The 26931-nt window shown below is 35.6% G+C and overlaps 1 protein-coding gene across 2 annotated transcripts in view; it reads left to right on the forward strand.

Annotated features, from left to right (window-relative positions):
* The window catches only part of MAN1A2 (mannosidase alpha class 1A member 2), a 157992-nt gene that overhangs the window by 124229 nt on the left and 6832 nt on the right, over window positions 1–26931 (forward strand). For both annotated transcript variants that reach the window (XM_004002381.5, XM_042253114.1), the window contains 2 exons: window positions 3110–3282; window positions 6272–6387. In XM_004002381.5, the coding sequence (XP_004002430.1) occupies window positions 3110–3282; window positions 6272–6387 (289 nt within the window). The remainder of the gene's footprint in view (window positions 1–3109; window positions 3283–6271; window positions 6388–26931) is intronic.

Genomic DNA, 26931 nt, shown 5'->3' on the forward strand with positions numbered 1-26931 from the left:
ATGTCCGACTCTTTGCAACCCCATAAACTATAAGCCTGCTGGTTCCACTGTGCATAGAATTTTCCAGGCAAGAATACTGGAGTGAGTTGCAAATTCCTTCTCCAGAGAACTTCCTGACCCAGGGTTGAACTCAGGTTCCCTGCATTGCAGGCAGATTCTTTACCATCTGAGCCACCAGGGAAGCCCATATTCTGAGGTATAATGCAAAATTAATGCCAAACCAGATCTTAAGACTTCCAGAATATAGTACTTTCTCTATCTGGGTTTCTAGATTAAAAAGACAGACAACTGCTGGACATTATTTTAAAAATGACCATTATATAACTTAATTTACTTCACATTGGAATTGAATAAAACCTTCCTTAGACTATGTGCTGTCACATCTCGGGGTGGGGGGGGAATTTAATCTGTTTAGATATAACACATCCAATGGACAACATCCATTGAACATGGAGAAATGGACATATTTTAAGAGTTTTTACAGCTATTGTTTCCTTAAGAGAAGTTAATGGGAAAGGATACAGGAAAATAGTTTAAATTCTTCTCTTGCTATTAGACCTTTCAAACTGTAGTAAGATTGCATGTCCAAGAATATTCTTTGTGCCTTTTCAGTTCAGTTCAGTCGTTCAGTCATGTCCGACTCTTTGCGACCCCATGGACTGCAGCACGCCAGACTTCCCTGTCCCTCACCAACTCCTGGAGTTTACTCAGACTCAAGTCCTTTGAGTCAGTGATGCCATCCAACCATCTCATCCTCTTTGTCATGTGTTTTTTAGCTTTTGTTAAATATCCTTTGTTGACTTAAATTTTTCCATCTCTACAGATTCTACCTGCCTTGAAGGACACATATGAATATTTCCCATGACTTTACAAACCTGTGCCTACTTTAAAATTATCTCTTACTGTCTTACAACTGACTTTTTATTTCAATTCATATTTTACTTTCATTTTTAAAATTTGTGCATATCTCTTTCCTTCACCTTCATTATATGATTTCTGCATCCTCTAGAGTTCTTTTTACTCAAGCACTGAATTATTTATGATTTTGACTCAATTTTTACTTGTTGGATTAGTTATTTTCCTTTTAGAAATGATGTATCAATTGTAAGTGGGAAATTTTAGGTAAGGAATAGAAATTAAGTAGAGGTAGAATGTTATGAAATTATTTTTTACAACATTGCTTAAGCAAAAGAGCACCTGAGAAGTAATGCCCTCAGAAACATCAAAGCAGTGATTTGGCAAAAATAATGGATATGGTATGTGTATTAGACTTGTATGTTTTTACTCACCAACTCCTCATGAATGAAGTTATGAATGATTAATCAGTGAAATAAAAATTTTAGTAAGAAGTCTAAAATATTAGTTCCACACAGCCAATGTCTACTTTAATTCAAGTGATATCATTATGATTATGGGATTATTATCTAATTTAAAGTTAGCCTTAAAAGGTTAACATTTGAAAACTCCATACAATCACTTAACAGTTCTGGTCTTTGAGAAAAGGAAAACATGAAACCCAGAATAAATGAGTTTTCTTCCTATTTATTGGATTACTCTCATTTCGGTGTCTATGATGTTTGTTTGACTTTTCTTATTTTAAAAACATTTTTAAATGACAAACAATATTTGATTGTATGCCAGATCTTGTCAGTAAGCTGAGTAGAAGTTTTCTTACAATATATTGATAATTTCTTGGTTAGTCCTTACCTTACATCCCATTGAGGAGGTGGTCAGAACTATATGAGCACACATAAGGTTTTGCATGCAATTTCAGAGGCTTCTCAGACACAACATTGTCTCCCTCTTCGAAAGCCTACCATGGAGTTATGTCCTCAGGTTAAAAACGCCTGCTTAGGTTCTACTTTAGTTCTCTAAGACTTAGCAATAATAACTTGGTTTTTAGCTCTCTTCTGGATCATGGTTTGCTTTTAATAGAGCTACCATCACTACATTGTTTTTTGGTTTTGTGTTTTTTCTTCAGTGTGGGCAGTGATATGAAATGCTTTATTTTAATTATGATTATTTGGAGTTTATGATGTCACCCTTATAATGCTAAAATTTGGCCATTGCAAACATCATGCTAACAACTGTAGCATGCTTTTGTTTTGGCATGGTTCTTATGCTACCTTTTCTGAGAAAATATAAAAGTATCTAGCATTTCTTGAAAGAAGTGAGAGACCTTGAAATTATTTGGCATGGATACAAACTAGTAAAAAGAAAGAAAGGTGAGAGCTGAGAGTGGTAATTGTGTGTGACTCCAACATCCCAGTGGAGGTTGATTTTTATATTGCCCTGGTTTAGAGTGCTGGGTGTGATTAGAAAGAGGTTCTTTAAAAGTCTTTCATGTAGTACTATATTCCAGCCTGAATGGAAATCATATCATTTAAGGTATTTTATGTAATGTTATATATGTGTAATGGCCATATTTCTTTTTTCTTTAACTGTAGTTGATTTACAGTATTGTTAGTTTCAAGTATTTATTCAGACTGATAAATAGGCAGTTTACTGATGAAATTCTTAGTGGTTGGCAATTTGAACCTCTTCCTAGCTGTATATACAGAGGTTATAGAAGAGAGATGATTTTTAAAACTAGCTTAAGTTTTAAAATGTATTGCTTCTTAACGTACTATGGTATACTTTAAAAGATTATAATCTGCAACTAAAATCTAACTCAAAATCTGAGCTCTGAAATGTTTTTTTACATGTATGTGTTATGTTAAAAAGACTTAAATTGTCTTGACTTTCTAAAAAGTAATTTTGCACAATACAGTCATTTATCTATTTCATTTGATTTTGGACCAAAACAGAAATGTAATGTGCTTACGTCTAGCCTTACATTTGTTTCTAAAGAATTGCTAGACTCTTGTCACTTTAGTTAGATGTAGCAGTATGTTGATATATATTATTTATGAAAAATATTTCATGTCAGAATAATAGAAATATTTATAAGAAAATGTGGAGCTTTTAAAGTCACTGATTTTACAAAACAACAACAATAAAACAGCTCTAAAATTACTTCATACTGTATTCTTTCAAGGGAGGAAACATCTCTGGCAAACCCAACAAAAATGGTTTATTGTGCTCATTTATTTCTTCTGTCATGTTACAGCATTAAAGCTTGGTCCTGAATCATTCAAGTTTGATGGTGCAGTAGAAGCTGTGGCAGTCCGGCAGGCTGAAAAGTATTACATCCTCCGTCCAGAAGTCATTGAAACCTATTGGTACCTGTGGCGATTCACTCACGATCCAAGATACCGGGAGTGGGGCTGGGAAGCAGCACTGGTAAATAAGCCAATATTTCATTTTATGTGCAAGACTGTTAAATTAAGCCTCTTACAGTGCCATGTGTCCTCATCCATGTTACTTCATGTTTAGAATCATTTAAATGGCAGTTTTTCACTATGATTATAAAATTTCTATACTTGACTATTAATGATTAACCTCTAGAGTAAAGTAAAATCATTGTAAAATTGCCCAGATTCACAGCTTGGGTACATTAACCCCCATTCACTTCAGTTTGTGTTCAGAGTAATTCCTTAGTGGCACTACAAGGATTATTGAATTGTTAAAATTTTTCTACACTGAAAGATAAAGCCAACACACGCACATACTCTCTATCTCTCCATATATGTGTGTGTGTTGTGTGCATGCTCAGTCATGTCTGACCACAACCCCGTGGACTGTAGCCCCCTAGGCTCCTCTGTCCGTGGGATTTTCCAGGCAAGAATACTGGAATGGGTTGCCATTTCCTACTTCAGAGGATCTTTCTGACCTAGGGATCAGACCCACCACCTCTCTTGTGTCTCCTGCATTGGCATGCAGATTCTCTACCACTGTGCCACCGGGGTGTGTTTATTCACGCACATATATTGGAAATGAGGAATTTTTAATGGTTAGTAAGTAAAGTAAGCAAATGGTTTACTTATAAAACGCTAACCTTTCAGAGAATTCTCTTGTCATCAGTACCTGGGAGAAAGAAAAATCAGTAAGATTTTTCATGAAAGTATAGCTTATCACTGGAAGTGAGGAAGTGTTTTATTCTCTGAGATACTAATTATGATAACTAGTACTAATTACAATGGATAGTCATATTCAAATTATTTACCTTAAACTTGGAGTCTAGATAGAACCAAAGACATTCTAGGTGAGATAGATAGTGTTAATAAATCGTGCAGACAAGAATGTGTAAGATGTATTTTAGATCAGAATATAGCCCAATTTATGTAAAAAGAAGGTTTCACGGGTCAACTAGACAAACAAAAGTTTGGAGCCATTATGTAGATAGTTTTGCATGTCAGGTCAAGGCATGAATGCTTTACTCAGTGTTCAGACATCACACACACACACTTTTCTCATGTACTGTGCAAGTGCTTCTCATTTGCAAAGTAGGGGTAGAAGGTCCTTTGCCTAGCTCACAATCTCTCTGATCTTTTTCTTCTCCATCTCTTACCCACTAAAACTCCTTATCTTTAAGAGTCCATCCTGGGACTTCTAGAGGTTTTTGAAAGGGGAAGGAACTGTTGAAGACTTTTTAGTGGGGAGTAACACAACAAAAGGATCTGATTGTAATCTGCAAGTTAGTGGGTTTTGGAGACCATTGCAATAATGTAGAAATGATGTGAGAAAGACTTGAACTAAGGTGAGGACACTTATGTGTCATTTGTCATTCAGATGTAGATGTTCTTTATGGAGTTTAAGAGACTTATTAACAGAAGCAAGGTGATTACAAATACAGAGCAGGAACAGACAGAGCATTTATTGTTGCTGCTTTTCTCTGCCTGGGTCCAGAATTGGGAACACAGCTGTTAGGGGAACTTTGTGCAGGAGGGTCCTGCTGCAGTTGAGAAAGAGACACAGTGTTGGCACAGTGGTTTGAGAATAGGACACACACACACTTCTGTTGTGTAGTAACGGCTTACTAGTGCTGAGGTAAACCAATATATAGGAGAAGTGAGTGAGTGTTAGTTGCTCAGTTGTGTCTGACTCTTTGCGACCCCATGGACTGTAGCCCGCCAGGCTCCTCTGTCCATGGGATTCTCCAGGCAAGAATACTGGAGTAGATTGCCATTCCGTTCTCCAGTATAGGGGAAAGAGGTAAGGTAATCCCGCAATGAATATGACATGAATGTCCCCTAACATTTAATGCTTCTTATTTAGAGGAATTATGTAAAAATGAATAGTTTAAATGTTAATTAGCTCTTCTTCAAAAAGGAGGAAGACCACATAAGAAAAGTAGCAAGGCTAGAAACAGTAAGCCACAGCAAAATGATGAGTTAAATAACCATACCTTCATTCAGTTTATCTGGATTTGGTGGAGTAGAGAAAGAAAAGAACCATATGTGCTTTCAGCTTTCTCTGTATGGCTTAATTGTAAAGTGTAATACACCTACAAAAGCAGAATGTTTGATAGTTTTGAGTTAACAGGGTTTTGAATAGATTCTGTTTAATTCAGAATATTTTATTCAGATATGTTCAAAGATGAAGAAAGACAAATTAAGAATATGAACTCCCCTTTGGGCAGTAGAACATAGTAGTTAATAATAATGTGGAGCAAACTACTCTTTGCCTCAGTTTTCCCATCTGAATAGTAAAGCTATTAAGATAGCCTCATAGGGTTGTTAGAAATTTAATTGTTAATAGGTTTAAAGCTCTTAAGCCTTCAGCATATAGTAAATTCTTAATGATTGTTAGCTCTCAATATTTGTGATTATTCTTGTAATAGGTGTGAGAGTGGGCTCTTCCTGCCAGTTTATATCAACTATAATGCTTAATTCATAGGATTATGATAATACACTGTCTGGCATATAGTATGTTTACGGTAAATACCATATTGCTGTTGCTGTGGAGAGCTCCTTCAGTAATACACTTTTTAGTATGATTTGGATTGTTGTTTATCCTTGGAAGTGATAAAGTTGCATTTAAAATTTTTAATTCAAACTGACTTCCCTCTTGATTTGTCAGAATTAATGAGGTTTTATTGTACCAGACAGATCTCTGACTCAGTGTGAATAGACTAAATTTGACTCCTAATTTAGGAAAATATAAAATGTCTTAAAAAGATTTAAGAGTTTTGGAGAGAGAGACATACATCAAACAGGATGCTTCAGTTAATTTTTCTAGTACAAGGCTATTTCCATTTGATTTAAAAAGTCTTATTCTGAAACTGTAAAATTCTCATGGAGATTCTTTGAACTTTTGACTATAGTTCCTTAACTTGTCCTTCAAAACTTGAAATTCTGTGGAACTGACGCCTGTCTGATCTCTTTCACAGGCTATTGAAAAGTATTGCCGAGTCAGTGGCGGATTTTCTGGGGTGAAGGATGTATACTCCTCTACTCCTACGCATGATGATGTACAGCAGAGCTTCTTTCTTGCTGAAACATTAAAGTAAGTAGATGCTGTAAAATTTTTTTAAACTGTAGGCTGGTTTTGCTATGTGGTCAGTACATGATCAATTGTGACTATGTTTTATTCCAGTAAATTTTATTCCAAGTATATAGTGAAGTCTTATATAGTTGAGTCTTCAATTTTTAGTTTCATCTTATGGAAGAATGACTTAGACTCTTACTTCGTCAGATAAGAGTACCTTTATTTTGTCTTTAGCCCTTTACTATGCATTAACATTGTCTTAACAAATTTACTGTTAAAAAAGAAATGCATAAAATCAAGACCAACTTACTATGGTGTGTCTGTTTTCACTGGTATCATAATCTCTGGGGCAGAAATTATTTTGCATATGTGTGCCTGTGTGTCTTGCTTGTGTGCCTTTTCACCCTGTCTATCTTAAAATTCAGTATTTGAAAATAATGGCAGAATTCTTGGAAAGCCAAATAAGAATACATCAATACTCTTAAATAGTCAAGGCTATGGAAGAAGATTTATGTACATGAATGTTTATTGAATGTTTATAAAAAGTTACTGTTGGGTTAGTATTAGTTGGAAAGTTAAATAAGTTATTGCACATCCACAATGGATATTACAGACTCTTCACAGTATAATATTAAGTAGGCTATTAAGTGCATATATACATATACATATGTAGATGAATATCTTAATATGTATTTCAACAACATCAAAATGTATACTGTGATGTACCTTAATTGGTATTATTCTTTTAGATCCTTTTCTGGTTTTGCTTTTGTTATCAGGTAAAAATAAATTAAACTGCTTATTTCCCTGCCTCAAATTCAGTTGCTGTCTTTATGCCTAGAATCAAAAGAAATTTTTTGAGCTACAAAAAATTTAGAGATCCAGCAAACACCATTGCAGTCCATTCCTCCTCTCTACATATGGACATTCCCAATGCTACACATCTCTTTACAACATAAAGAAAAGTATGTCATAAGGTGTTTTGTTAATCTCATTAGATGATAAAGCACATCACTGCCTTATAAGGCTAACATTACATTGTTCAGAAGCTTCTCTTATTAATATTAGAAGCACATTCATGTTTTTAATTTTATTTTTTTTAACACCAAAACATTTTATATTGGGGTATAGCTGATTAACAATGTTGTGATAGTTTTAGGTGAACAGCAAAGGGACTCAGCCATACATAATATGTATCCGTTCTCCCCTAAACCTACCATCCAGGCTGGCACATAACATTGAGCAGAGTCCATGTGCTATATAGTAGGTTTTTGTTGGTTATCCATTTTAAATATAGCAATGTGTACATGACCTTCCTGAAGTCCTTAGCTATCGCTCCACCCCACCCCTCACCCCCAACCAGCTGGCAACTATGAATTTGTTTCCTAAGTCTGAGAGTCTTTTCCTGTTTTGTAAGTAAGTTCATTTGTATCATTTCTTCTTAGATCCCAGATATAAAGGATGTCATATGATATTTCTCCTTCTCTGTCTTACTTACTTCACACAAGATGACTCTCTAGGTCCACACATGTTGCTGCAACTGACCTTATGTCATTCTTTTTAGTGGCTGAGTAATATCCCATTGTCTATATGTACTACATCTTTATCCATTCCTCTGTTGATGGACATTGAGGTTGTTTCCATGTCTTGGCTATTGTAAACAGTGCTGCAGGAACCTTGAAGTGCTTGTATCTTTTCAGGCCATGTTTTTTTCTGGATGTATGCCCAGGAATGGGATTGCAGGGTTATATGGTAGTTTTGTTTTTAGTTTTTTAAGGAACCTCTGTACTGTTCTCTATAGTGGGTGTACCAATTTACATTCCCACCAGCAGTGCGGGAGAGCTCCCATCTCTCCACACTCTCTCCAACATTTGTTGTTTGTGGATTTTTTGATGATAGCCATTCTGACTGGTGTGAGATGATATCTCGTTGTAGTTTTGATTTGCATTTCGCTAATAACTAGCAATGTTGAACATCTTTTCATGTGCCTCTTGGCTGTATGTCCTCTTTAGAGAAATGTCTATTCAGGTCTTCTACCCATTTTTTGAGTGGGTTTCTTGTTGTGATGCTATTAAATGTAATAAGTTGTTTGTAAATTTTGGAGACTAATCCCTTATCAGTCATATCATTTGCAAATATTTTCTCCCAGTCAGTCTGTGGGTTGTCTTTTCATTTTGTTTATTGTTTCTTTTGCTGTAAAAGTTTTTGAGTTTAAATAGACCCCATTTGTTTATTTTTGCTTTAATTTCCATTATTCTGGGAGATGGATTAAAAAAGATGTTGCTGTGATATATACTGGAGAGTGTTCTGCCTATGTTTTCCTCAGAGTTTTATAGTGTCTGGTCTAACATTTAGGTCTTTAATCCATTTTGAGCTTCTTTTTGTGTTTGGAGTTAAGGAATGATCTAATTTCTTTCTTTTTTTTTTCTTTTTTTTTTTTACATGTGGCTGTCCACTTTTCCCAGCACCCTTTGTTGAAGAGACTGTCTTTCCAACATTGTATCATCTTGCCTCCTTTGTCATAGATTAATTGACTGAGGGTGCATGGCCTTATTTCTGGATTTTCTATCCTATTCCATTGATCTATATTTCTGGTTTTATGTGGTACCATACTGTTTTGATGACTGTAGCTTTATAGTATAGTCTGAAGTCAGGGAACCTGATTCCTCCAGTTCCCTTTTTCTTTTTCAAGATTACTTTGACTCTTCAGGGTCTTTCATGTCTCCATACAAATTTTGAGACTTTTTTTTTGTTGTTCTAGTTCTGTGAAAAAAGCCACTGGTAATTTAATAAGGGTTTCATTGAATCTCAGATTGCCTTGGGTAGTATAGTCATTTTGACAGTATTGATTCTTCCAAAACACAAACATGGTATACCTTTCAATCTGTTTATATCTCCTTTGATTTCTTTCATCAGCATCTTATGGTTTTCAGGGTACAGATCTTTTGTCTCCTTAGGTGGGTTTATTCCTAGATATTTTATTCTTTGTGATGCAAAGAATGATGGTAAATGGAATTGCTTCTTGAATTTCTCTCTCTGATCTTTCATTGTTAATGTGTAGAAATGCGGCAGATTTCTCTGTATCAATTTTGTAACCTGGAACTTTACCAGATTCATTGCTAAGCTCTGATAATTCATTCCAGAGCTCTGAGCTCTGATGGTTGTTTTCTGATAACATCCTTTGGATCTTCTGTGTATAGTATCATGTCATCTGCAAATAGTGACAGTTAACTTTTCCAATTTGAATTCTGTTTACTAGAAGCATGTTTCTTATATTGAGTTAAAAATCTGCTTCACTGTGAGTTCTATTCTATGTTCCATGCTTTACCATTTGGAAATATGGAGTCTTCTACATGGATGTTAACTAAAAATATTTGCATATATTAGGCTAAAGATGACAAGTTTCTGAATTATTTGTTTCTGATACCATTTTGGTTGGTTTCTCTGGAGAATGATTCCATGGTTTCCTAGACTGAACACTGTATAAGATGTGAATAAACCAGTGCAGAGTACTAGTCACTAAGTTGCTCATTATACCTTCATTAGTGCAAGATACTATTATATTCTTTCTTAAAAAACCATCTATTTATTGAAACTTTTTATTTTGTATTGGAGTATAGCTGATTGACAATGTTCTGACAGTTTCAGGTGGACAGTAAAGGGACTCAGCCATACTTACACATGAAGATAGTATTGTATTCTGTTTTATGATAGCCATGATAATATATCTTGAAATTTTGCTGTAGGTCTTTTTTCTTTTAAATATGAACTAAGATAATTATTTTTTCTCTTACATTGGTATGATTAGCTTTTCTGAAATTTAATTACCCTTTCCCTTCCTTCATCATTAAATTTTATTTTGGTAGATTTAACATATTCTACTTAATTGAAAATTTTTTGAACCCTTGAGTTTTTCTTTTAGTGTATTATCTATTCCAGCTTTGTGTCATGCAGATTTAATAGGTATGTCTTTTCTGTATATACCCAAGTTAATCAAACATTAAAGACATCTAACCATGTATTCTTAACCAGTTCATATTTATCTTTTTTTCCCAACTTTTTTTCTTAATAGTTGTGTGACTTTGGACAAGTTACTTCATTTCTCTACCTCAGTTTCATCATCTGTAAAAGAGGAATTAATAATCGTATCACCTAAAAGGGTTGTTATGAGGATTAATACAGCACAGCCCTTAGAGTTATACCTGGCACAAAATACAAGGTGGAAGGTATAAAGTGGCTATAGAACAGTGTGGCTAGGAGCTGGGGAAAGAAAGGCAGATGTGCAGCAAAGGAGAATGAGGACAAGCTGGAGAACTCACAAGGACAAGCGATCCCACATCTGTCTCACTTCCTCCAGTATTGATAAGCAGGTGACTTGCAGAAAGTACTTGGCACCTTCTGCCATGGGGCTATACAAGCCTGTCTTGGAAACTGGAGAAATTGATGAGGAGCTCCAGTAGGAACTGTAGAAACTGCAGGTCTTGCAGCTGCCCCACACCTCCAAGGTGAGCCAGGTAATCACTGACAATATGCATAACTTTAACAGCATGTGGCAACCCTGCACTGCCCCTGAGAGCATAATGGCTCATGCTTTTTCTTCCTCCACATCATATGTATGTTTTTTGTAGCAAACCCTAACTCAGAATTGTACAGAGAAAGTAATTCTGACAAATATAGTTCCATCTTAGCTATGCTGACAAAGTATGATCACCACATGAGACAAATCTTGTAGATAATGAAAAATATAACCTACTTAATATCATATAGTATACAATATTTGTATATAAAATAGATCATTCTAAAAGTATATTATAAAGCTATGCTAATTAAAAAGGTCTAAAAGTCATGTAAGAACAAACAGTGGAACAGGATAGATTTCAAAAATAAGTCCACTTATATGTGGAAATGTCATCTTTGAAAAAAGGCAGTTCAGATCATTAAGGAAAAGTTAAATAATTTAATAAATGAAGTTAGAAAAATTATCCATTAGAAAAAAAACTGGATTCCTGTAAATACTAAAACTGAAATTATATAAAACATAGCTTTAAATATTAAAAATGAAGTAAAATTCTAAAACAACTCAAAGTTTTTTTTTTACTCCCCAGCTGTTGGGATGAAGATGGCAGGACACACAACCCAGAAACCATGGAAGAAAAGGTTTAAATTTTTAACTGCAGAAAAATAAACATCTGCAAGGGTTGTGGAGGGGAATGGTGGGGAAGAACATCAGACAAAGTAAAAGACAGTTGATACACTGTCTTTTACAGTGTAAATATATTTGCAATACTTTAGCTTGCCAATGGGTAAATTTTCTTATAAGGAAAAGCTTAAGGTAGTTCACTGGAAAACAGATGGGAAATACCATAAATACATGAAAAATGCATATTTGACCCACTCATAAAGAAATGAAATGAATAATTAAATACCATGTTTCACTGTCAGTTACTTAAGATTTTAAAAGTTTACATTCTGGTATTCATAAGAACGTATGGATCTAGTCACTTAAAAGCACTGGAAGTGACAGTGTACATTGTTTGTTGTGGGTGGGGAAATCTTTTACAAAGAACGTGTCGAACTATTAATAGCATATAATTTTTGCCTCAGTAATCCTACTTCTAGACATTATCCTACAGGTATACTTGCACAAGTGAGAAAGATGGACAAAAAAGTTTGTTCCTTATTTCTGTGTTTTTTATATTCCTTCCTGTTTTACTGAATGATTAAGATTGAGTGAGTTCTGCATGTACCTTTCTAGTCACATCTGCTACTGCACCACTTTCCCCCTGTATTTATTTGATCCATAGCTGCCTACTGTATGTTTTCTGTTTCATACTATTTAATTTATTTTGCTATATCCACATACTATTTTTATGCTTTAGAGATATCTGTATTAAAAACAATTAACATGAGTCTTGATTTCTTAGGAGCTACACAAGGCAGAGGAAATAGATGTTTATCTGACTAATTTTAATGTGACAAGTGCTATGCTGTTCATTCTGTACCTTTCAACAAACATTTGTTGAGTGTGTGTGTCTTTATTCTTGCTTTCACTTGTGCATGAAATTTATCATTTATTTTTTATATCCCTTACAAAATTCTATTACTTTTTCAAGGTCTAGCTCAAATATCACTGTCTCTGGGAGTCCTCTCCAAAACTAAGACAGAATTGAGCCATCTTTGTGTATATTTATAGTACTTCCTTTGTTTTGATAGTCTGCAAATATTAATATCATCACTGCTTCATGTTTGGGATAGAGTGCACATACACTCCACAAACGTTTGTTGAACTATACAGAATGAAGAGCATAGCACTTGTCACATTAAAATTAGTCAGATAAACATCTGTTTTCTTTGTCTTGTGTAGCTCCTCAGTAATCAAGGCTAATACGGTTGTTTAATACAGATATTTTTAAAGTATAAAACTAGTCTGTTGTTGTTGTTTTTCAGTCACCAAGTCATCTCTGACTCTTTGTGAGCCCATGGACTGAAGCATACCAGGCTTCCCTGTCCCTAGCCATCTCCTGGAGTCTGCTCGCCTCATGTCCATTGATTAGTGATGCCATCAAACCATCTTATCCTCTGTCACCCCCTTCTCCTCCTACCCTCAATCTTTCCCAGAATCAGGGTTTTTTCCAGTGAGTTGACTCTTCGCATCAGCTGGCCAAAGTATATTGGAGCTTCAGCTTTAGCATCAGTCCTTCCAGTGAATATTCAGGGTTGATTTCTTTTAGGATTGACTGGTTCAATCTCCGTATTGTCCAAGGGATTCTCAAGCGTCTTCTCCAGGACCAAGGTCGAAAGCATCACTTTTTTGGTGCTCAGCCTTCTTTATGGTCCTTCTCTCACATATGTACATGACTACTGGAAAAACCATAGCTTTGAGTTGACAGACCTTTGTCAACAAAATGATGTCTCTGCTTTTTAATGCTGTCTAGGTTTATCATAGCTTTTCTTCCAAGGAGCAAGTGTCTTAATTTCATGGCTACAGTCACTGTCCGCAGTGATTTTGGAGCCCAAGAAAATAGTTTTTCACTGTTTCTACATTTTCCCCATCTATTTGCTGTGAAGTTAAGGGACCAGATGTCGTGATCTTAGTTTTTTGAATGTTGAGATTTTTAAAGTATAAAAATAGTCTGTGGATGTAGCAAAATGAATTAAGTAGTATGGAACAGAAAAAATGAAAAATAAAGTTTTTCTGTATGCCGCATCTAGTTTTACTTCCCAAAGATAGTTATAGTTGACCCTAGAAAAACTTAGGTTCAGCTGTGCAGATTCACTTATATATAGGTTATTTTTAATAAATATATTGGAAAGTTTTTTGGAGTTTGGTGGCAATTTGAAAAAACTTGCAAATGTATTGCAAAAATTAAGGGAAAAAAATCAGGTACATCATGAATTCATAAAGTATGTGTACATACTAGTCTATTTTATCATAGACTACCATGAAATATATACAGATCTATTATTAAAATTAAAATTTCTCAAAACTCACACTGACACAGACTATATACATGGCACTATATTTGCAGTCCAGTGATTTGCATATATGCTTAAAATGAAGAGTGATGCTAATCATCTCCATAGGAGCAGTTCATCTCTCTAGTAAATTGTGTTATCAAGGAAAAAGTGGTCTCGTAGTTTTTAAATATTTTTCATCATGTTTAGTGGAATATTCTGAACTGTAAATAACCGTGGCACCCCTGCAGTGCCACTAGTGATGCCGAACATGTTCCTAAGAAGTAAAGTCATTGACATTGCAAGAAAAAATTGAATTGCTTGACATTTACTGTAGATTGAGGTCTGTGGCTAGGGTTTCTCACTGCATGATAAATGAATCCGTGTAAGGATGATTGTGGGAAAGAAAAAGAAATTCATGGATTCATCTCTGCAGCTAGATCAGCAGACACAAAAACCTTGCACTTTTTGCAAAATACCTTTTATCTTCCCTTGAAAATGCAGCTTTTTATGTGGATGCAGGATTGCTGTAAGAAAGGCATTCCTATAGACTAGTATAATTTGAGGGGAAAAAAATGAGTATAAGACAAAGCAAAAGGAAGGTGAAGGATCTGAAGCTGGAGGATTTAATGCCAATAAAGGATGGTTTACTAAATTTTAGAAAGAGATTTTGGCTTTAAAAAATGTCAAGATAACAAGAGAAGCAGCTTCTGCTGACCAAGAGGCAGCAGATGAGTTCCCAGACACCACTGAGAAAATCATTGAGGAGAAAGAATATCTGGCTAAACAGGTTTTTAATGCAGACAAAAGAGCCCTATTCTAGGAGGAAAAGATGCCACAGAGGTCCTTTATTAGTAAAGAAGACAAGTAAGCACCAGGATTTAAGGCAGGAAGAGATAGCTCTACTGTTAACTGCTAACTCTGCTATTTTGTGCAAATGCAGTTGGGTTGATCAGAACTGCCTTGATGTACAAAGCTGCTAATAACTCTTGAGCCTTGAAGGAAAAAGAAAAACACCGTCTTTTGGTCGCACAATAAGGAGGCCTGGAGGAGAACCCTTTTCTGAATTTGTTTCATCGTTGCTTTGTCCCTGAAGTCAGAAAGTACCTTGCCAGTAAGAGACTGCTTTTTAGAATTCTTTCATTATTGGTCAATGACCCTGGCCACCTAGAACTCCAGAGTTCACCACCAAAGGCATCGAAGTGGTCTACTTGCCTCCAAACACAACATCTCTAAGTCAGCCTCTAGATCAGGGGGTCATACCGATGTTTTAGGCTCATTACACAGGGTACTTATATAAAAGACTTAATACTGTGAATGAGAACCCCAGTAGAGACATCATGAATGGAAGGATTACAGCCTTGAAGATGCCATCATTGTTAAAGAAAAGCCATGAAAGCCATCAAGCCCAAAACAGTAAATCCTTGCTGGAGAAAACTGTCCAGATGTTAGGCATGACTTCACAGGATCTACAACAGAGCCAGTCAAGGAAATCATGAGAGAAATTGTGGATATGGGGGAAAAAAATTAAAAAAAGAGGTGAGGGGTTTCAAGATATGAATCTTGCAGAAATTTAAGAGCTATTAGACAACCACACCAGACGAATTAACAGAAGATGAGCCCTTCCAAACCAGTGGCAGATGATGTGGAAGAAGTAGTTCCGGGAAACAAATTGACCCTAGAGTACCTCGTAGGAGGGTTCTGATTATTTAAGACGGCTTTTGAATTCTTTTATGACATGGACCTTCTATGATATGAGTAATTGGTACCACATGGAAACATTTTTAGAGAAATGCAAAAGGAAAAAAGTCAGAATTTATGCTGTATTTCCATAAAGCTATACTGAGTACCTGCCTTCCTTTCCACCTCTGAGACATCAAGACCAACCTCTCCTCTTCCTCTTCATCCTCAGCCTACTCAGCATGAGGATGATCCACTTCCACTTAATGAATAGATCATCATGCTGTTTAGTTACTAAACTTGCCTGTATGTGCATGTGCTTGTCCCTGTGAAAACCTAATAACTATACAGCAAGAACTGTATGGAATGAGATGTTCTTATGTCATCGTCATCATCATTTAAGTATTCTTTGTGTGGAACATTATGTACAAGACTTGTACTACCTTCCCACCAACAGTTCACAAGGGTTTCTTTTTCTCCCCATCTTCACCAGCACTTGTTATTTCTTGCCTTTTTGGTAACAGTCATTTAAACAGGTGTGAGGTGATATCTCATTGTGGTTTTGGTTTGCATTTTCCTAATGATTAATAATGTTGCGCATCTTTGCATTTATAGCTATTGGCCATTTCTGTGTATTTTGGGGAAAATGTCTACTCAATTCCTTTGCCTGTTTTTAATTGAGTTATTTAGTTTTTAGCTATTGAGGTGTATTTTTTATATATTTTGGGTGTTAACTCCTGCCAGATACATGACTTGCAATTATCTTCTCCCATTCTGTAGGTTGCCTTTTCATTTTTTGGAGTCTTTTGCGCTGCAGAAGCTTTTTAATTTGATATAGTTAGACTTATTTTTGCCTTTGTTGCTTGTGCTTTTGATGTCATATCCAAAAAATTCATTGCCAAGACCCCTGTCAAGAAGCTGTTTCTGTTTTCTTTTAGGCATCTTATAGTTTCAAATCTTAAGTAGTAGTTTTTAATTGTATCACTTTATCATTTCTAACTAATTTTTAAAGCATTCCTGATTTCCTATGTAAAATTTCAAATTGTCCTCTTATTCTCTCATTTTCTGTTACTTTAATTTTCACCATAGCATCTATATTCTAACATAGTATAAAATTTCCCTAGGGATATAAGAATATATGCCTTAGAATATGAACTGACAAGGATGGTGTTTTTGTGTATTTTAGTTATTGTTGTATCCCCAGCATCAGTGGTGAAGTCATATATACTTGTTTCAGTATTAAATATTTGTGGGATAAAGCATTGGAATTATTTGATTCCAAGAGAGCGAGAGCGGAAAAACAGCAATTTTATAAGATTTTGCCAAAATGGGAGTGGGAAGAAGAGACTAATAGACCTATTTTATTTCCTGCTTGAGACTCAGTGTGTGAATTCAGTTAGTGCTAGATAATATAGCTAATAATAAGTCAAGAAACTGATAAAGCAAGAAAAAGAAGGCAAGATGTGAAAAGTGAGGGAATCAAGAAAGTTGACCTGTTTTCAGTAGAGAGTCACAGATTCAGTTGCCAAGATGAGGGAGAAAAAGCAGAAACAGTACAAGCTAAGTGGTGTTACAAGTCACAGAAATTGGTAAACCTAGGGCAGTGGTTCTTAAACTTGAGCATGCATCAGAGTCACTTGGAAAGCTTCTTAAAACACAGATCCTGGACTCCCTCGCCAGAGTTGCTGATGAGCAGGTTAGAGTGGAGTCTGAGAATCTGCGTTTGTAACAAGTTACCAGGTGACACTGATGCTGCCGTCTGGAGGATCACACTTCGGGAACCACTGATATCTGTGACTCAGGAAACCACTTAATGGAAGCAATTAGGGATCAAGGAATTACCTATCCTGACAAGGAATAGCTAGTATACCATGAGGTCAGGTGAGCAAATCATTGCTCAAGTGTTATATTTATGTAGTCCAGTCTCCTGAAGTGGTATACTGAAGGACCACAGCCATGGTCTCCACATTTTTTAATCCCTCTTAGGACTTAACCTGGGGCTTCCCAGGTGGTACTAGTGGTAAATAACCTGCTTGCCAGTCCAGGAGACATAAGAGATGCAGGTTTGATCCCTGAGTTGGGAAGATTCCCTGGAGAAGGAAATAACAACCCACTCCAGAATCCTTGCCTGGAGAATCCCATGGACAGAGAAGCATGGCAGGCTACAGTCCATAGGGTCACAGAGGGTCAGATATGACTGAAGTGACTAAGCATGCAGGACTTACCACAATGTCAGTGCAATCTAAATATTAGACGCTAAGGGATACACACACACACAATGGATTTCACTTCACTGCTTAATATGAGTATTTTTTCAGTTTCCAAACTGTATTTTGAAATGTCCTTGCCAGTTTTCTTTTCCTGCAGCAGAGGGAGCTACAACTCAAATTGTGCTTATGTAGCAATAACACATAATAAGATTATTTTTCTTTTCCATCAATCTTTTTTTTTAAGTTTAAAAATTGGCTTTATTAAAGTATTCTAAGTGTACAGTTCATTTTATTTTGGGAAGTATATAAGCCTGAGTAACTACAACCACAGGTAATATGGAACATTTCTGTCCTCATCTTCCAATGAGTCCCTGAACACATAGCTGCTTTGTGTCACTGTAGGTTGCTTATTCTGGAATTTCATATAATTGCAATCATGCGTTATGCACTTATCTTTGTTTGACATTCTTTTTTAGCATAAATTTTTTTTTTAGATCAGTTGGTGTTGCATGCGTCAGTATATTCCTTTCTCTCGATAAGTATTCTGTTATATGGCTGGCTAACCACATTTTATTTATTTATTCACTTACTGGTGGTCCGTTAATCATATACTTTTGAAAGGAATCTAGAAAAAAGGAATTATGTTTAACTGCATATAAGTATCTTAATCTTAGTTTTTTCTATCTAGAAATGTTTTATTTTCCCTTAAAACTAACTAATGTCATCTATTTTGCTACTATCAAATAATTTGCTATTAAGTAAAATTCTAAATGTTTTAATCTTGGTGCTTCTTAGAGCAGAGATGACAGAGAGTTAAAGTTTGTGGCAACAATCTTCTCAAAACTCCAGTAAATATTGTTGACTGAAGTTTGTCCTAAGTTTGTTTTGGTTTAAAAAAACAAACTCTAGTGAGACTTCTGTTTCTCCCTTCGCAAGCAATTTTTTTAAAAATTAAATTAATTTATTTATTTTTGGTTGGCTGGGTCTTTGTTGCTCCATGTGGGCTTTTTCTGGTTGTGGAGCACAGGCTTCTCATTGCAGTGGCTTCCCTTGTTGCAGAGCATAGGTTCTAGGTACACGGGCTTCCGTAGTTAGGCCATGTGGGCTCTAGCCACGTTCCAGCTTCAGTAGTTGCAGCACGCAGGCTCAGTAGTTCTGACTCTCAGGCCCTAGGTCACACAGGCTCCAGGAGTTTTGGTGCAGGGCCTCAGTAGTTACGGTGAGAGTTAGTTGCTCCATGACATATGGAATCTTCCCAGACCAGGAGTCCAACCCTTACTCCCTGCATTGGCAGACAGATTCCTATCCACTGTACCATCAGGAAGTCCTGCAAGCATTTTTACTGAGTATGTTTTTCTTGATACTTAGCTAAGTTGAATAATTAGATGCTTTTTCTAGGGGACTATTTTAGTAATACTTGAATAGAGTAATAGCTTTGTGATAAGGAGATTACAGAATGTTAATGGTAATATCTAGAAAGGGAATGTGTATGATTTTCACTGTAAAATTCTTTCCAAATTTCTGTAGGTTTGAAAGTTTTATAATACCGAGATGGGAGGAGGGAAAAGATAGTAAATTGTTATCCAGAAGCCAGATATTGTTGCTGATATTGTTGTCATTTCCTGTAGTAGTTTCAGTTAATTCTTTTTATAGCTACTGTTATCTTCCTTTGCCTGTAAAGTTATTCTCCATATACATAAATGAATGTATAGTTAGCCAGCTATCAGACTATTAAAAGTGTCTTTGAAGTAGGTTCAAAGACAGTTTTGATAGTGGTTTTGTCAACAAAGCATCAGAGTAGTATTCAAGTTTGTTATCAGAAGTGTCTTAGTAATTTATTTGTGAGAGAGGAAGAATCAATGAGATAGATTATTGGGGTGAGGATTCTTACACAGGAAAAACAGTGCAAGAGGAAAGATTGAAAAAACAAAGCCACTATTCTCTTCCATTTATCTTTTATAAACTTATCTGTAACTGTATTTTAAAGTTAGCTTTCTAACATGAGAGAACTATTTTTCTAGCTAGATGAGAAAAGTAGCTTTAAATCTCCTATTTTCTGCTGTTCTCTGCTCACTTAACCCTTGAAAGCTGATTTATAAACTGAATCAAGTCAAAAGTATTTATTAAGTAGCTGCACTCTCAGAATTGTGCTATTTGAGAATTAAATATATGAAACATACACGATACCCATGAGCTTACAATCTGGTTAAGAAATCTCTTACTTCTGGTCATGGATGAACTCAGTAAAAGTATAAATGTGTGTGTGTGCATGTGCACGTATAGTGCTCAAGAGAATATAAATGTTTTGGAAATTCAGAGAAAGGAACTTTGGTGTGAGCTGGGGTAGTCATGACAAAAGATTGAAATGATGGTAAGTAATGCACAAGGTATTAATAAGTGAGGTAAAGCAGAACATCATTTCATGGATCTAGCTTGAGAAAATAAATGCTACCTTTCTTTAAAAATACAGGAAGAATACTAGCCTGACTAAAGAATATTCACTAGAAGTAATGGAAGCTAAGATTCTAGAATCAAAATTAGGGAGGCAAGAATATGGATGAATGCTGAGGACATTATATAAAGTGAAATAAACCAGTCACAAAAAGACAAATACTGTTATGATTCCACTTACTTGAAATATCCGTAATAAGTTTTATAGAAAAAGAAAGTAGAAGATGGAGAGGAGGAGGAAAAGAGAAGTTGTTGTTTAAAGGGTATAGAGTTTCAGTTTCGCAAGATGAAAAAGTTTTGGAGCTCTGTTTCACAATAATGTGAATATACATAATACTACTGAACTTAAAAATGGTTAAGATGGTAAATTTTATGTTGTGTGTTTTTACACCAATGAAAAATTAGAGAATCAGTGGCATGCTACCAAGGGAACTTTTAAAAAAAGCCAAAGCATCTGTACTTTTAACTGCATTCCCTATAGCTTACCCTGGAATGTAATGAAAGGAAAACAGATGACAGAGAGGCCCAAAGGGAGAAAGGTAACTTGTTATTTTAAATGATTGCAATTATCCAAAGAAATTACACACCAGGGTACTACTACAAATATGATTTTGTAATCAGTATTAATGTTCTTTCGGGAATGGTGGAGAGAAGCACAACAGAACAGATATATAATTTTAAAGAAGGGAAAAGTTGGATTGAGAAAAATGGAGATAGATGAACTTAATGTCCATTTTCACAAAATTCTAGAAGGTCATGTTATGAAGTCTTTAGAGAAGAATCAGTGATCATGAAGAGCATGAACTGCAGCATGCCAGGCTTCCCTGTCCTTCACTATCTCCCGAAGTTTGCTTAAGCTCGTGTCCATTGAGTCAGTGATGCCATCCAACCATCTCATCCTCTGTCACCACCTTCTCTTCTTGCCCTCAATCTTTCCAGCATCAGGGTCTTTTCCAGTGAGTCATCTCTTCACATGAGGTGGCCAAAGTATTGGAGCTTCAGCTTCAGCATCAATATTCAGGGTTGATTTCCTTTAGGATTGACTGGTTGGATCTCCTTGCTGTCCAAGGAACTCTCAAGAGTCTTCTCCAGCACCATAGTTCAAAAGCATTCACTCTTCGGCCCTCAGCCTTCTATATTATGGTCCAGCTCTCACATCCATACATACGTGACTACTGGAAAAACCAAAAATCCACATTTGACTATATGGACCTTTGTCAGCAAAGTGATGTCTCTGCTTTTTAATACACTGTCTAGGTTTCTCGTAGCTACTCTTCCAAGGAGCAAGTGTCTTTTAATTTCATGCCTGCAGTCACCGTCCGCAGTAATTTTGAAGCCCGAGAAAATGAAATCTGACACTTTCCACATTTTCCCCATCTGTTTGCCATGAAGTGATAGGACCAGATGCCATGATCATAGTTTTTGAATGTTGAGTTTTAAGCCAGCTTTTTCACTCTCCTCTTTCACTTTCATAAAGAGGCTCTTAGTTCCTCTTCACTTTCTGCCATTAAAGTTGTATCATCTGCATATCTGAGATTGTTGATACTTCTCCTGGCAATCTTGATTGCAGCTTGTGATTCATTCAGCCCGTCATTTCACATGATGTACTCTGCATATAAGTTAAATAAGCAGGGTGATAGTATACAGCCTTGATGTCCTCCTTTACTAGTTTTGAAGCAGTCTGTTTTTCCATGTCCAGTTCTAAGTGTTGGTTCTTGTCCTGCATACAGGTTTCTCAGGAGGCTGGTAATATGGTCTGGTATTCTCATCTCATTAAGAATATTCCACAGTTTGTTGTGATCCACCCAATCAAAGGCTTTAGCATAGTGAAGCAGAAGTAGATTTTTTTTGGAATTCCCTTGCTTTTTCTGTGATCCTGTGTATGTTGGCAATTTTATCTCTGGTTCCTCTGCCTTTTCTAAATCCAGCTTGTGCCTCAGTAGAGGGGAATAATCTACAGCTTTGAATCTACATAACAAATCATAAAAACAAGACCTGAAAGGATCAAACTGTTTCCAAGTAACTTAATGATATTCCTGAACAAAACTTAAGATTTATAGTGATAGAAAACTATCCAGGAACAAACACGGAGGTTATCAATTGAAATTAACTTGGAACTCATAGACATGTTAAGAATTAGCAGATAGTATTAAAATAGTTATTATAACGGTATTCTGTGTATTCAAAACGTTAAGTATAGATGTGGAAGATGTTAAAACCCAAATCAAACTTCCAGAAATGAAAACTACAATGTCTGGATTGAAAAATAAATATACCAAATAGGATTAATAGCACATTAGACATTGCAGGAAAAAAAGGTTAGTGAATTTGAAAACATAGGAATAGAAATCAAAATGAAACAAGAACAACAACAAAAGAAAGAATCTTAGAAAAATGAAAAGAACATTGTGAGCTGTGTAACAACTGCACATGGTTTAAAATATGTGAAAGTGGAGTCTCTGGCAAAGAGGACAGCGGTATGGATGAAAAACTGATCCAAATCTTTTCAAAACTTGCTGCAAATACTATACTTGCAGACTAAACTTCAAGGAAAAGGAGCATAAAAAATGCTTAATCCAAGGCACATTGTAATCACATTGCTCAAAAATAGTGATAAAGAAAAAAATCTTAAAAGCAACCAGAGGGAAAAGACAAATTAGCAAAAAGGAACAAATATAACAATGACAGAGTCCTCGTTGAAAGCAAGACTGATATCCCTCATGAACTTAGTTAACTATAAAATAGCTAAACAAGATTTTAGCAAATCAAGTCTAACAACATATTAGATAGTTAACACATCATGGCCCAAGTGGGTTTATTCCAAGTATGGAGGCTTGATTTAACATTTGAAAATCAGTCAATGAACTGTAAAACAAAAACTATATGCTTACCTCAATAGACAGAAAAATCACTTGACAAAATCCAGTATCCATTCCTGATAAAATTCTTAGCAAACAAAAAATAGAAAGGAACTTTCTTAACTTGATAAATGGCATGTATGAAGAATGTATAGTTACATCATACTGAAGAACTAAGATCTTCGTAAGATTAGGAACAAGACAAGGATGTCTGTTCTCTTCACTTCTATTTAGCATTGTAATGGAGGTTCTATCTGCAGCCAGACAAAAGAAAAGACACTTTTTTTGTAGAGGACGATTGTCATCTTTGAAAATCCTATGGAGTTTCTCAAAAAGTTACTAGAACTAGTAAGTTAATTTAGCAGGGTTGTGGACAGAAGATTACTATATTAAAATCAATTATATATACTAGCAGTGAGCAATCAAGAAATTGAAACTGAAAAAATTTCCCCTTATAATAGCATATGAAATGATATGAAATTTTAGGGGTATCTTGCCAAAACACATTAAAGACCTGTACACTGAAAACTAAAAATCATTGCTAAGAGAAATTAAAGATCTAAATAAATGGAGAGATTCACTTTATGGTTCTGAGACTTCAGTATTGTCAACTCTCCCTCAATTATTCTGTAGTACATAATCCCAATCAAAATTCCTGGAGATTCTTTTGGGTAGAAATCAATAAACTGTTTCTAAATTTCATATGGAAATACAAAGAACTTAGAATAACCAAAACAAGTTTCAAAAAAAAGCAAAGTTGAAAGCCTAGTACTGCCTGATTTCAAGACTTACCATAAAGCTATCATTATTAGACCAGTGTGTATTGGTGAAAAAGTAATAATTGATGGACAGATATTTGAAACAGGATCTAGGAAGTGGTGGAAAGACATATTTTTGACAAAGGTACAAAGGCAGTGTAATGAGAAACGGGTAGTTTTCTTGACAGCACCATTTGCTATACTTAGTTCATTCTGAATTCATAAAGTAACTGGGGAGGCCGTGTGTGTTAATTCTCTTTATCCAAAGGAAAAGTAGTACTTCTATATTTATCACAAGGGGTTAATTAGAGGTTAGAGGAAGTTACCTAAGCTAACCTCACAGTGACAGAGAGATTGGGGTGCTGTCTTCCTTGATGTTTATATTTCAGAGGCATGGCTCCCAGGCCTTTTAAGAAAAACATTCCTGGATTGTAACACTGGCAAGAGGTTTATGAAGCTTTAAAAAAAGATTTACATATGTATCAAAGGGACAGTTAGAAGTTTTCTCAAGGCAGTGACCTAAGAAAAGGGAAAAAGAGACAAGGCCTTTTGGCACCCGGAAAAAAATTAATATTTTTTCATTAATCTTTAACCAAGATTTCCACCTACCTCTGGGCTTTTTGTTATAAAAAATAATCCCAACTGTTTATGTAGTTTCAGTGTTCTCTGACGTATAGGAAAGTCACCCTAAATTATTTGACCCCTAAAGGAGAGGAAGATGAATTTTTCCCAGCCCCTTTGTATCTCAATATCACAAATGTTCCCCTTCCAGTTTATCTTTCAAAAAAAAAAAAATGGATTTGAATCCACAATACTGCCATGTTTGTTTCAATGTTTTTTTCTTCCCCACCCTTTCCCACCAGGAAACAACTTTAAGATTTAAGAAAGGCAGAGAGGGACAGATCTTTTGGAGATATTAATAATTGTATGTTTTAATTTATCCTGTTTTAGAATATAATTTCCACTGCATGTCTTCAGTTTATCCATCCTAAGACATTATTTAAACATTAGGAGTATAAATGAAATGGAAGATTTCAGTAAATTATTTTTCAAACAGTCTGAGGTTTTCTTGTGAGTTAGTTGTAGTCCTTAATGCAAGCATTTAGGGTTGTAGCATCTATCCACAGTACCCTGAACACTGCCCCTGGTAGTTGTGGAAAAGAGTAAATAAGTCAGCTACGCTCATTTGATAGACATAAAGAATTAAGTAAAGAACACAGTAGCTTGGTAGTTGGCTCTTTTTTAGCCTTAGCATTTCTCCATAGACACTTAAATGTTTCTTCTCAGATTTGGTTGACTATTCTTTCCTGTTTGACTGTAAAACTTTCCTATTTGGTGAATGCTACCGACACTTAGTTGAGATTACTTCTGGTACCATCACCTCCTTTGAATGTCTTGTCTTTATAGATAAAAGAGACATACGTGAACAGCATTTTAAAATAGTTCTAAAAAGCAAGCAAGACATCCAGTAAAACCGAGGTACTTAATAGCAGCCTTTTAATATACTTATAGGCCTTTGGCAATGCCGTTTGTCATCTGTTATCTCCAACTTTGAACTGTAGTCATAAAAAAATCCTTATTAGAGGATCTAGTAGTCTGACAGCTTATTTGAATTAGATTTTTCTCAACTTTCATAGCAAAGATCACACTCTCCGGTTGTTCTATATTTAAAATCCAAGTTAAAAATCTCTGTCAGTAATAATGTACCATGGCCTTGACATGAGTTGTTTAGCTATTTTACTTTAATTTCAAACATTTATTTTGCTATAAATTTTTAAATATGTATCTATAGTCTACCTCCTGCTGTCTAGGGCCTATTTGATTGTCCAGTTAGTTCGTTCAAACCCAGAGGTTAAGGTCCAGAGGAATCCTCTGGAGGCTTGGCATGAAAGTTGTATTAATTTCCTAGAGCTGCAGTAACAAATCACCACAAACTTGGTGGAATTACAGAAGTTTTTCTCTCACAGCTCTGCAGGTCAGAAGTCTGAAATAATTTTCCTCTGAAGGTGTTCCTTGGATGGTGGGAGCTTAACTTGACTCTTTGCCTCTGCCTTCACATGATTTTCATGTCTCTGGGTCCAGACCACTCGCTCCCCTTTCTCTTGTACAGATAGAAGCAATTGGTTTTAGGGCCCACACTAAATCAAGGATGGGTTCCTCTTCAGATCCTTGACTAATTATATACCAGAGACCCTATTTCCAAATAAAGTGACATTCTGAGGCACCAGATGGACATAAGTTGAGGAATAAGGGGGCTACTCAACCCACTACAGTTTTATTAAGATTGTTTCATGATTGTTTAAAAATAAAATACCACTTTCTGTTATCTAAAGCTTTTTGTGTATTTACATAAGGTACTTCTATAGCACTTTCCAATGTAAAGAAATAATTTTACAAGAAACTGCATTTTCTCTCTATTCCTTAAACCTACTCCTCTCCCAAGAAGTGTTACAATTAGAGGGAGCCTGCTACATTAGCCCACATTTAGCCAAAAGACATGAAACTGCACAGAACATAGCTTTCCTAGACATGTTTGCACCCAGAACACAGAGAGCTTGTGCTTCTCATCTCCATACAGTAAGCAGACCCAGCAGGGTCTCTTGCTGTGTCCATCCAAGCCTTTTTCAGTTCCAGCTTCTCTGCCTGTTACCTGGTGAGTAAGTCAGTCAAGCAGATCTCAAGGTGTGGGATCAAAGAGTGAAACTAGAGGCCCTGTTACTCTCCTTTCCAGCTTTACCAGTTATACAGTTGGTAAGCAGCCTCCATTTACCTCAGTGCTGTATGGTTTTACTCTCTCATCAAGAACTGTAACAGTAAAATGAAAAGATGTTAATATGCCTATTTTTAAAATAAAGAAAGTTTAGCTAAAATACTGTAAAGGAATTCTTCACCAAAGCCTTGAGTAAAGCCCAGCTACTTACTGCTAAGATCAAGAGTTATAACCCAGATTGCCAACTCTGTATAGTTGTTTTATGCTCACTTTGGTAACCCCCTAATAGAATTCATATTGGAATTTGCCCAATTATAATATATAATGTGATATACATATGATATTTTTACCTATAACGGTAAGAATTGTTGTGTAAACTGTTTCAAATTTCTAAGTTACCCCTGTGCCCTGCAGTGTTCATGGAGAGGTGTAAATATATA

Source organism: Ovis aries, chromosome 1, assembly GCF_016772045.2.
Source record: "Ovis aries strain OAR_USU_Benz2616 breed Rambouillet chromosome 1, ARS-UI_Ramb_v3.0, whole genome shotgun sequence".
NCBI classification, from domain to species: domain Eukaryota; kingdom Metazoa; phylum Chordata; class Mammalia; order Artiodactyla; family Bovidae; genus Ovis; species Ovis aries.